This window comes from Nematolebias whitei, chromosome 6, assembly GCF_014905685.2.
Source record: "Nematolebias whitei isolate Nwh7 chromosome 6, NemWhi1, whole genome shotgun sequence".
Taxonomy (NCBI): domain Eukaryota; kingdom Metazoa; phylum Chordata; class Actinopteri; order Cyprinodontiformes; family Rivulidae; genus Nematolebias; species Nematolebias whitei.
Genome location: NC_056503.1, coordinates 738,563 through 751,543, shown reverse-complemented (window position 1 = coordinate 751,543; position 12,981 = coordinate 738,563). Strand labels below are relative to the sequence as shown.

Below are 12,981 nucleotides of genomic sequence, written 5' to 3'. Positions count from 1 at the left end.
GGGGGGGCTTGGGTCGCTGGCCCGGGTTCTGGTCGGTCCTTGGGGCTATGTACCGGTCCGTGGCCTGGGTTCCTGGTGGTGCGGCTGCCTTCTGCTCCTGGATGGATGCACTGGAGCCTCCCTCCCCTGGTGGATCTCAGAGAATGGGGGTGCCTATTGGGGTCAGTGGGGGGAGCTGGCCCCCTGGGAGGGCATTGCCACCTCAGTTGTTCCTCCCCATCCCGACGTCTTCCTCCACCCACTCCATCACACCACCACTCAAGCATGGCCTTGGGGTTCAGGTGCACTACTGAGCTGCGGGGAGGATCCTCCATCTCCGTGGTTCGTGGAGACCTGGGCCCCAATTTTATCAAACAACCTAGACACTCGCATATAACATTCTCACGACACATGCATATATAGGGTCTGGAGTGGGCACATGGTGGCATATAGGGGGTGGGATGTGTAATCATTCTCACCTCTGGGACCTGTGCCTACTCTCATATGTAGCATGTAGACATTTAGGGTTCTGGGCAAGGGTTGGGGGGGTGAACGGGCACTGCCTGCTCTCTGGGGAGGGGGTGGGTCTATGCCAGTCGCCACCTCATCCCCCCATTTTAAACGCACTATATAACAACATGCATCAACATCTTATTTGAGTGGGGGGAGGGAGGAGTTGGGTCTTCCAGTTTTTCTTAAACCCTCATTCTCCATCTGACATTTGGGGTCGGGGGTGGGGGGGGTGGTAGGCTGCATGGTTGGGGTCTGGGCTGTGGGTGGGTATTGGGCCTTTGGGGGTGGGGCTGGTGCTCCAGCTCTCCCTGGATTATTTGGATACTTTGATCGGGGTTCCTGGTTCTGATAGCCAGCCCTTTGGCTGGGATTGCTGCCGGGTTCTGGCGGGAGGTCAGCTGTGGTTGTGGTCGTTGGTAGTGCGTGGTGGCGGTCGGGGACGTGGCTTCACTTCGACGGAGTGCTGGCTGGTCGGCCTGATGTGACATTCACGGTGCGGGGTGCTGTGTGCGTGTGTGTGTGTGTGTGGGGGGGGGCATGGGTGGCATGCCGGGGCTTCTCCGGGCCTGTGGTGTGGGGCTCTAGGGATGCATTGTTGCACTGGGCCGGCCTTCCTCGGCTGCTGCTCCCTGCTGCTCTGGCCTCCAGCCTGGGGCCGGCTTGCGGTCACTGTTGGGCAGGTGGGGCGCATGAACGGCCCAACAGAGGCTCTGTCGGGCTGTCTCTGTTTGCCTGTTTGTCTCAGGTTGTGTTTTGGGTGGCCCCCCTCTCTTAGACCAGTTTTGGCCCCCCGTTTGGTGGGTCGTGCTCCCCTCCAGTGGTGGGCCCCCCTGCCGCCGGTGCATTGGCGGCTCTCAGCAGCTGGGGCTGGATGGTGGGGTGTGTGCGGGCCCGCCCTGGTAGCTGCCTGCAGGGGCCTGGGTGCCCTGGCTCTGTCGGGCCTCTTTTGGGGGGTGGTATGACCTCGGGACTCAGGGCTTGGTGTCCATGGCCGGATCCACTCTGAAGGGGCGGGTTGCCGGCGGGGCCTGTTGACTTGTCGCTACGGCCTCCTGGGGGTTTCTGCATTGTGGTTGCTGGGGATCGCCCAGGGCTTCCCTTTGCTTCTCTCTCTGGGGGGTGCGGGTGTCCCTGTTGGGGGACTACCGGAGTTCCGGGCTTGGGGGCCGCTGTGTGTCTGTGGTTCCGGTCTTCCCTGTGTTACCTTCGTGTCCTGTGGGGACGGGTTTATGGGTCCCCACATCCACTATTGAACATTTTTATGGAGAAACCTTATAGTGATAAGCATGCTCACACAGGTGTTTAGATTCAGGTGTTTATCACATATACACACTCGAGTTGTGGTGGCCATCAAATTTATATTGTATTACCATGTAATGTATAAAATATTTTCTAATGATGTTATAACTATCATTATATAAGTTGTTTGTTGTTGTGGTTTCTTGGTTTTGTCGTTTTTTTTTTTTCTCTTTCCGCAGGTCTAGAGGCAGACTTCAATGATGTTGATTTGTGTTCTCTTTATCCCTCTCTCTCTCCTCTATTCCTATCTCCTTCTTTACATTTTAACTCTTCTCTCACTTTTCTGCTTTGTTATCTTCTTTGTTTTCCGTCCCCGTGTCCATTACATCTGAAACAAACCCAAAGCATATTCTAATAAAATGTAATTTATATATCAAGTGGAGCATTAAGGCCAGCCATAATGCTCTGCTTGTGAAAGCAAATCTGTTGGGCATCACTTTGACACTCAGACAATAATTCTAAGTGTCACAATGCTGGACAGGACAAGGGGGAAAAAAAAAAAGATTGAAAAGTCTGTACAAAACATAGATCAACTAAATCTACCCACCACCTGCAGGAAGGGCCATAAAAGTCGGGTGCATGATGTTATGGGCAGTGGCCGAAGGCGGGGACCTTGGCGCTCTGTCCTTGGCTTAACAAAGCTGGCTCTTGGGACATGGAATGTAACCTCTCTGGCAGGGAAGGAGCCTGAGCTTGTGCGCGAGGTTGAGAGGTACCGACTAGATATAGTTGGGCTCACCTCGACACACAGCATGGACTCTGGAATCCGTCTTCTTGAGAAGGGCTGGACCTTATTTCACGCTGGAGTTGCCCATGGTGAGAGGCGTCGAGCTGATGTGGGTCTACTTGTAGCCCCCCGACCTGGTGCCTGTGTGTTGGAGTTTTCCCTGGTAGATGAGAGGGTGGCTTCCCTTCGGGGGGACGGGCTCTGACTGTTGTTTGTGCCTACGTGCCGAACTGCAGTTCAAAGTATCCGACCTTCTTGGAGTCTTTGGCAGGTGTGCTGGAAGGTGCGCCAACTGAGGACTCCTTTATTCTGTTGGGGGACTTCAATGCCCACGTGGGTAATGACAGTGTGACTTGGAGGGGCGTGATTGGGATGAACAGCCTCTCTGATCTGAACCCGAACGGTGTTCTGTTGTTGGACTTCTGTGCTAGTCATAGTTTTTTGTCCATCATAAACACCATGTTCGAACATAAGGGTGTCCGTAAGTGCACTTGGCACCAGGATGCCCTAGGTCGTAGATTGATGATTGACTTCATCGTCGTGTCATCTGATTTGCGGCCATTTGTTTTGGACACTCGACTGAAGAGGGGAGCTGAGCTGTCAACTGATCACCACCTGGTAGTGAGTTGGATCAGATAGCAGGGGAAGATGCCGGAAAGACCCGGTAGACCCAAACGTGTAGTGAGGGTTTGCTGGGAACGCCTGGCAGAAGAACCCATTAGAGAGATCTTCAACTCACACCTCCAAGAGAGCTTTAACTGCATCCCAGCTGAGGTGGGGGACATTGAGTCCAAGTGGGCCATGTTCCGCGCATTGCTTGTTGAGGTAGCTGCCTTGAGCTGTGGCCGCAAGGTTGTCAGTGCTTCTCGTGGTGGCCATCCACAAACTCTGTGGTGGATACCTCGGGTTAGGGAGGCTGTCAAACTGAAGAAGGAGTCCTATTGGACCTTGTTGGCCAGTGGGACTCTGAAGGCAGCTGAGGAGTACTGGAGAGCCAAGCGGTCTGCAGCCTTGGCTGTTGCTGAGGTAAAAGCTCGGATGTGGGGGGAGTTCGTGAGACCTTGGATAGAGACTCTCGATTGGCTCCGATGAGATTCTGGCAAACCGTCAGGCAGCTGAGGAGGGGAAAGCAACACTTTGCTAACACTGTGTTCAGTGAAGGTTGGGTACTGTTGACATCTACCAGTGATGTTGTCGAGAGGTGGAAGGAATACTTTTCAGACCTTCTCAATCCCACCAACACATCTTCCAAGGAGGAAGCTGAGTCGGGGAACTTTGGGGTTGATCTGTCCATAACTGTGGCTGAGGTCGCAAAGATAGTTAAAAAGCTCCGAGGTGGCAGGGCTCCAGGAGTGGATCAGATTCACCCCGATTTCCTTAAGGCTCTGGATGCTGTGAGGCCTTTCCAACGTCGCGTGGACATCGGGGGCAGTGCCACTGGATTGGCAGACTGGGGTGGTGGTTCCCCTCTTCAAAAAGGGGGACTGGCGGGTGTGCTCCAACTATAGGGGCATCACTCTCCTTAGCCTCACTGGTCAGGCCTATTTAGGGGTACTGGAGAAGCGAGTCCGAGTGTTCGTCGAACCTCAGCTCCAGGAGGAACAATGCTGGTTCCGTCCTGGTTGTGGAACACTGTATCAGCTTTTTACCCTCACTAGGGTCCTTGAGGGGTCATGGGAGTTTGCCCATCCAGTCTACATGTGTTTTGTGGACTTGGAGAAGGCATTCGGCTGTGTTCCTCGGGATACACTGTGGGGGGTACTCCATGAGTATGGGATTGGAGGCCCGTTGTTTTGGGTTGTTCAGTCCTTATACAAGCAGTGCGAGAGTTTGGTTCGTATTGCCGGTAGTAAGTCAGACCCCTTCAGGGTGGGAGTTGGACTCAGCCAGGGCGGCCCGTTGTCACCGATGCTGTTCATAAGTTTTATGGACAGAATTTCTCGGTGCTGCCAGCTGGCAGAGGGTTTCCGGTTCGGTGGCTTCAGGATTCCATCTCTGTTCTTTGCAGATGATGTGGTCCTGTTGGCGTCATCTTGCCGTGATCTTCAGCTCTCACTGGAGCGGTTCGCAGCCGAGTGTGAAGCGGCTGGGATGAGAATCAGCACCTCCAAATCTGAGGCCATGGTCCTCAACCGGAACAGAGCAGATTGCTCTCTCCAGGTCGAGGGTGAGGTTCTGCCTCAAGTGGAGGAGTTCAAGTATCTCGGGGTTTTGTTCACGAGTGAGGGAAGAATGCACCGTGAGATTGACAGACGGATTGGTGCAGCATCTGCAGTATTGCAGACTCTGTACCAGTCCGTTGTGGTGAAGAGAGAGCTGAGCTGTAAGGCAAAGCTCTCTGTTTACTGGTCGGTCTACATTCCTACCCTCACCTATGGTCAAGAACACTGGGTATTGACCGAAAGAATGAGATTGCGGCTACAGGCGGTTGAAATTAGTTTTCTCCGCAGGGTAGCTGGATTCTCCCTTAGAGATAGGGTGAGAAGTTCAGTTATCTGGGAGAGACTCGGAGTAGAACGGCTACTCCTCCAAATCGAGAGGAGCCAGTTGAGGTGGTTTGGGCATCTGGTAAGGATGCCCTCTGGGCGCCTCCCTGGAGAGGTGCTTTGGGCATGTCCAACTGAGAGGAGACCCTGGGGAAGACCCAGGGCATGCTGGAGAGACTATGTCTCTCGGTTGGCCTGGGAACACCTTGGTATCTTCCTAGAAGAGCTGGAAGAGGTGGCTGTGGAAAGAGATGTCTAGGCATCCCTGCTCAAGATGTTACCCCCACAACCCAACTTCGGAATAAGCTGAAGATAATGGATAGATGGATGGATGGATGGAAAATCTTCCACAAAAATTAAAGTGCAGGTGCAGTTTCCCAGAATATCTGAATAAAATTAAGCTTAAAGTCTGTTGAGCATAAATATATAACAAATCATATGTTGCCTTTAAATGAGACATAACTTCCAAAACTTGTGAGAAGGTGATCAACTGACCCTGAAGCTTGTGGTGTTTCAGCTTCCTTTATTCCTACAGGAATGATTCATTTCTCTGACTGCTCTGTCTTTGATCACCTGCAGTCACAGCTCACCTGCGTGTGTTTGTACCGGCAGTTTAAAGCGGGGGGTTCCCAGCCGAACTGCTCCCGCACCGGCAGCCCAGAGCGGGGTGGGGGGAGAGAAAAAAGCCGAGCCGCACTGGGGGGAGGGAGAGACAGTTGAGTTGTCACTGTGTGTACCTGCTGTTTAGAGCTGGATGGAAAAATGCAGCCAAACTATGCGTTTTGTTTTTAGAATTTTAGCTAGCTAGTATTGGGCGCAGCTAGTTAGCATTACACCAGTACCAACAGGTGGATGGAGGGGTGCGCAGTTTGGTTTGGTAGTTCGGCGTGCTTGGTTCTGTTAACGGGGCGAGGCAAACAAACACTGACGTATTTACGTCATGAAATTATCATATCGTGATATCATTTATTTTCCCGGGCAAGCTTTTTTTTACCGGTATTATCGTGAACAATATGATATGGCCCAGCCCTAATTGTGTCATGTCCAATTTTATTTTGAAAAAACGCGATAGAGTGAGTCCACGATAAACAAACTGCAAAGTAGCAAGGGACTACTGTATTTTTTTATTTTTTATGTTGTTATTAATTATTTGTTAAACTGCTATGATTGTGGTTTTAGGTTAGAAGGAATATTTTTATTTTCTCTCAAAAATAAACTAAAAACATTTTGCCCTGATGAATAGCTTTGGTTTCATATTTGATATGTTCATGTTTATGTCACTAAAAATACTTTAATTGCTAGGTGAACATTGCTGTTAAAAAGTGCTTTTTTAATGTATTGAACTTTTTTTAATATAAAACAGTATCTTAAAAATGTTCTAAACATCTTTGTCACAATTTAATTTTATGCATACTAATGAGATTAATCGCAAAAATATTTGAGATTGATTGCGAATAAAACATTTTATCTTTGCCTAGCACTTGTAGTGAACTAAGCCTCAGGTCAAAACCTGCCTCTGAGGACCTTCATGGGACAGGAACTGTTATTTCATTGATTTGAACCCAGAAATACAAATTAGCTCATCCAGAGACTGTCTAATTGTATCCTGAACTAATCAATTGAAAGAACACTCTCTTTTTATATTGTCATTACTATTTTTACAAATGTCTTGATAATCAAAAGTGTGTTTAGTTCAAATCATTTTAAATGTTGAAGTGAACCACTCATTTTAAATCAACTGTGAAACAGTATTAATGATTTTTAATCCTCATTCAAAGTAGAAATCAAGTTAATGTCTGTTACAAAGTAATTATGCATTTTGATCTTCTGTCTGAAATGAGAAGTAGTGATGTCGGTCGAAAGTCAGAAAGAAGTTATTAGAACGAAGTGGATTGTTTTTAAACCTAGCAGACGGTAAATAAGAAGCTACTGGCACCTGCTTCCTCCCACTTCGCCAAAACATTTCTCTGTCTGTTCCTAAACATCTCCGCTGTTTTTCTGACTTGTAGTAACCTCTTACGTCACTAAAACCACACCCCTGTTGGTTCTTTCAACCAATCAGGACTTCACAAAAGGGACCGGAAGCAGAACTCTTTAAAAGTCGACACTTCCTATTTCCAGTTAGTTCTGGGAGCACAGGAGAACAGAAGTTCTGGGGAAGAACAGAAGTTCCGAGAGAGAACAGAAGTTCTGAGTTCCTCTGAGTCTTCTCAGAGTCCCGTTAGTTCTTCTGGTTCTGATGGAGTTCGGCTGGAGTTCCTGTCGGAGCCACGATGCCTCGCTGTGGCTCCACCCGGTGAATGCCCTATAACTTCTGAGGAAGTTTGTTCTGTGGAACGAGTTCTCACGACTTCTGCCGAGTCGCAGCCGCCCTGAGGAGACGCTGAAAGGTAGCGTACCAGGGACCTCTTGACCGTAGCTGATTCATCCTCTGCCAAGGTAGAAGAGTCGTCATGAGCTTCACTACCAGTGTACTGCGGGCGAACTGCGCTTGAAAGGAGCGTGTTGTTCTGGTCTACAGACATACATCCTTATCCACATCTTTTCTCTCCATTTAAACTCCTTCATTCCCCATCTTTAAAACTCTTCTATCTGCCAGTAAAAGATAAGCTAAGCCTGCAGACATTAATTTAAGATCTAAGGATATGTCTGTTGTTTTCAGTTGCAAGTGAGCAATCATGGCCGTATGATTTCTCATTGTAAAGCTCATTAATTAAGCTGTGTTATTGTAATCAATTATGCCAATCAATGTGTAAATGTGTGATGTGTTTAAATCGTTTTGATAAATAAAAGACCGCACTGTTGTGGTGGGTCAGAAATTTAAACACGTCTTTGTCCACATTTAATCTTCTAGTCTAGACACGATATTACTTAGTCCAGAAAAATGAAAGAATCCGTTTAAATTGAGTATAATATTATGTACTTGAATTAGTCCATATATTATAAAATGTAAGAGAGCACCCCTGAGCTAAATCCATCTCTCGGCTGTCTCATTACACACTAAAATAATACTAAATAATAAAATAATAATAATAAATAATAATAATAATAAAACAATTTAATAATAATATAATAACTTAGTGTATCTGGTAAGACTCAGATGTCCCAGCTTTTTACAAGCCTTGAACGCAGCATCACCTTTGTGAATCTAGAGTGGTAAGAAAGTCTAAAAGTCACATTCACAGGCAGCTGATCTGTGTGCTCATGTTGACTGATTTGTCCACAGCAGGTGATTTGTGCATGTGTGTTTGACCATTTGTATGTACAAAATATTCCTACTTGTGCAAATTGAAGTGTGTACATTTGAATAACTGTTTATGCGTTTATGAATCTTGTAGTACGCATTTGTAAAACTTCTGGTACACTGGTGTAATTGTACGCATACAAATCTCGTATGCTTGTGTAACTACTTTGGAGACTGTTTTATCTTCATACGTTACGTTGACATGAGAAAAAATAAACACCCTTCCTGTTGCTTTCCCTCTGCATCTTGCCTTCAGCTTCTTTTCAGTAACTGAGATGGAAATGAAACATGTTGTGATGAACATGTAGAAAAATGTTTTGTTTTTTTCTCTTATCAGTCTGTGTTCTCCTTTAAGGAGCTGGGGAAAACCTGGGAGGAGGTTCAGAGTGAAGATGACCGGGATTTGGTAGATGACAATGAGTAAGTATCCTTAGCAGGAACATGTAAGTCTTCCCCATCCTATCTCACTGATCTTCTGCAGCCATATGTCCCACCATGCTCTCTGAGGTCAGCAGACCAGATGCTTCTTTCAGTTCCAGAAACCTGCCGTAAGCTCAGAGGTGACAGGGCTTTCTCTGTTGCAAGTCCAAGACTGTGGAATGAGTTGCCACTGCGTGTCAGGCAGGCTCCCACACTCAGTCTTTAAGTCTCGCTTGAAAACCCACTTTTATTCCCTTGCCTTTGACACGGTGTGATTTGTTTTGATCCTGTCTGTATTCTATAGTGTTGGACATTTAGTTATTGTCTGCTGCTATTTGTATCTATATTTTTATTTTATTTAGTTTTCCTGTCAGCTGTGCTTGTTTTTTTCTACTGTACAGCACTTTGGTTGGCCTTGTTGCTGTTTTAAGTGCTCTATAAATAAATTGGTATGGTATGGTATGGTATGGTATGTGAGTCCGCAAATAAAACTCAGAAACGGAATAAATTGATTTATCCCAAAGGGAGTAATAATGTGGGTAAATAATGTGGTCGACACGTCACAGTTAGGTGCTCCGATGCTTTAGAACAACTAACTGTGAAGTGTCGACCACATTATTTACCCCGCCGAGATTCCCGGCGGTATTTATAACAGCTGATGCTAATGCTAACGATGCCCTGAAGGAGCTAAATAATAACATCAGCTCGCTTCAAAACAAACACCTGGAGGCTTTTTATGTGGTGGCTGGAGATTTCAACCATATAAATCTGAGGGAGACACTACCAAGTTTTTATCAGCATGTGACCATTCTTACACAAGGAAATAACACACTAGACCGTGTTTACACCAACGTGAAAGCCGCATTTAAAGCTGTACCCCACCTTGAACTCGTGCTCCTGCTTACCCCCCCCCCCCCCCCGAGATGCTTCAAAACAACACAAAGGAAATTTAAGGGGTGGGTGAGAAACAGTGACTATACTGAAAGATTGCTTTGCATGCACAGACTGGCAGATCTTCAGGGAGGCTGCTGTAAAGGAGGGAGCACTAGACCTGGAAGAATACACATCCTCAGTCCTGTGTTACTTTCGTAAGTGCACTGATGATGTCACCACCTTCAGGAATGTGAAGAGCTATCCAGACCAAAAGCCCTCGCTCAATGCAGAGGTTCTCACCCTGCTGGAAGCCATGGACACTGCCTTCAGGTCTGGCAATTCACAGAAGCTGAGGAGGACAAGGTTAGATCTGGATGCTGGTATTGAAAGGGCCAAAGCAGCATATGCGCAGAAGCTGCAGGGACACTTCTCCTCACAAGACCCATGGAACATGTGGAAGGGCATTAAGTGCATAACATATTATAAAGGCAGAAGTGCACAATGCCCTAGGGATCCATCACTACCTGATGCTCTCAACAGGTTCTATGCACGCTTTGAGGACCCGAACAGACCACCCAGCAACAGACTCACCTCATCACTAGAAGAAGAGTTCCTCAGTGTGACCTCATCAGAAGTAAGGAGTACTTTCAGGAGGATTAATCCTCACAAGGCAACTGGCCCAGACAACATCCCGGGGAAGGTGCTGAAAGACTGTGCCGATCAGCTCTGTAAGGTGCTGGCCGACATATTTAACTCTTCCCTCACCCTGGCAACAGTTCCCACCTGCCTCAAGACTACCACCATCATCCCAGTTCCAAAGAGCCCTACAGTGACTGGCCTGAATGACTATTGGCTGGTAGCCCTCACCCCTATAGTCACTAAATGCTTTGGAAAAACTGGTCATGACCCACATCAAAGCTAACATCAACATCAGCGAGGACCCTCATCAGTACGCATACCACAAGAATAGATTAACAGAGGATGCCATCTCCTCTGTGGTCCACACTGTGGACTGCTTGTGCAGCTACCCATCCAGGCTGTCATATTCTAAAATTTGCAGATGATACAGCGGTGGTGGGATGCATCACAAACCACGATGAGCCCAGCTACAGGCAGGAGGTGGAACACCTGGAGAGCTGGTGCTAGGAGAATAACCTTCACTATGAAGAAAACAAAGGAGATGATTGTGGACTTCAGAAAGAACAAACACATCTACCCCCACCCCACCGAGCATAAGAAGATCTGCGGTGGAAGTGGTCTCCAGCTACAAGTACTTGGGTGTACACCTGAATGAGATAACTTCAGCTGGAGCAACAACACCACCAGCCTGATAAAGAAAACACATCAGAGACTCTACTTCCTCAGGCGGCTGAGACGAGCTGGTCTGGGAAGCTCAGTCCTCACCTCCTTCTACAGGTGTGCAGTGGAGAGCATCCTGTGCTCCAGCATCAACGTGTGGCATGGAGGCTGCACAGCTGCAGAAAGAAAAGCTTTGCAGAGAGTGGTGAAGGCTGCACAGAAGATGTTGGAGTCAGTCTCCCCACCATCACAGACATCTACACCTCCAGATGCAAGAAGAGGACCACCTGCATCATGAAGTACCCCACTCACCCAGCACACACACTTTTTTGCCCCGCTCCCCTCAGGAAGGAGGTTAAGGAGCATTAAGTGTAGAACCACTAGACTGAGGAACAGCTTCTACCCTGAGGCTGTTAGACTCATGAATCTCTAACCAGAATAATCACTGTGAAAAATCACGTCATGTTGCTGCTGATCTGTTTCAATGTTGCTGCTGATCTGTTTCATGTTGCTGTGGTCATTCGTACTTATCTGCTCACACAGAGTCATATTCCTGTTGCTGTTCGGCGTATTGTTTTTATGTTATCAGTGCTTAGTGTATTATTTAGTTGATGTTTTTCTTAGTTCATAGTCTTAGTTCATATCTTAGATTTTATTACTGTTTTTCTTTTACATTTTCTTGTTGGATATAACTGGGACCCCGTGTACATAATTTCATTCCGCCACATGTCCCACATGTGGTGCGAACGACAATAAAGAATATCTGAATCAGAAAAAAAAAAAGTGAATGCATGCCATAATCAAAGCTAAAGGCGGTCCAACAAAATATTAGTGTGCAACCTTTTTTTTTTGGCCAGGCCAATATCAATACCAATTTATCATGTTTCACTAGCTCCATCTTTGTGCTTTCCATAGTGACTGGTCGGACTGGCAGGCTCATCCAGTTTCTGCTGTTTGCCTCTTCTGTGATCATCAGTCAGAGACCATGGATCACATCTACACACATATGAAGGTAACATGTTGTTTCGGATGGACTAAAGTAGTTTACACTGTAAAGAAATAGAAGGTAAGAATATTTTTACTCACACAAGAATGTGACCCTCATTGTTAACACACACAAACTAGTGATCAAAGTTCATGCTCAATAATCCAGGTAAGACATCCAACAAATTTAGTCAGGTCCTCTGCATGGTTTCTTTTTTTGTTGAAACGTTTCATCCTTTGTCCAAATGAAAGATGAAACGTTTCACCAAAAAAAGAAACCATGCAGAGGACCTGACTTTACTTTGGACAAATTAGGGATGCTCCGATCAAGATTATTTGTTGTCAATAGCTCTACCTTGCAATGAAGAAAACCCGAGTTCATGTTTTTCTTGAAGTTGTTTTTCTGGTATAATTAACAAGGGGAAAATGCCAGGTAATGGAGAACTTTTTCATACTGGAAAGCCCTGTGTCATTTATATTGGAGGGTAGAACCGTGGCTCTTACAACTCCAAAATGCAATGAAAACCTCTTTTCTCCACCACAACCATCGGTCGGCCATCCACATCAATAAACTCAAGTCATTCAATTTATAACTTTTGTTGCTTTTTTAAATATAAACAATATAAACAACAATTTTATTCAGCTTTCAAGACTTCTGATACAGTGTATAGATGGAGAGACTTTAAAAAAGCATTGTTTTGAAGTTAGGCTGCACAGTGGCTCAGTTGGTAGAGCTGCCACCTCTCAGCAATAAGGTTGCCGGTTCAAATCCCGGCCCGGGACCTTTCTGGGTGGAGTTTGCATGTTCTCTCCATGCTGTGTGGGTTTTTCCAGGTACTCCAGTTTTTTCCCACAGACCAAAAACATGCATGTTAGGGTGATTGGTAACTTTAAATTGTCTCTAGGTGTGAGTGAAAGAGTGAATGGTTGTTTGTCTCGTTTGTCTCTATGTGTCCCTGTGATAGACTGGAGACCTGTCCCTGCCTCTCGCACTGTGATTGCTGGATATGGGCACCAGTGGCCCCCGCGACCCAAAAAAGGAAGAAGTGGGCAAAGATAATGGATGGATGGATGTTTTGAAGCTTAACAATTGTATTAGCATTAGCTTATTGTCACGAATCACGTCTGTCAGTTAGGTTTTTGTGTCACTCTGTTCA

General features: G+C 46.7%; 1 protein-coding gene across 1 annotated transcript in view; it reads left to right on the top strand.

Annotated features, from left to right (window-relative positions):
• znf277 (zinc finger protein 277) overlaps positions 1-12,981 on the top strand; it is a gene marked incomplete in the record, with an annotated part of 111,507 nt that overhangs the window by 66,843 nt on the left and 31,683 nt on the right. Inside the window, 2 exon segments of the mRNA XM_037677978.1 lie at positions 8,604-8,668; positions 11,756-11,852. Coding sequence (XP_037533906.1) covers positions 8,604-8,668; positions 11,756-11,852 — 162 coding nt within the window.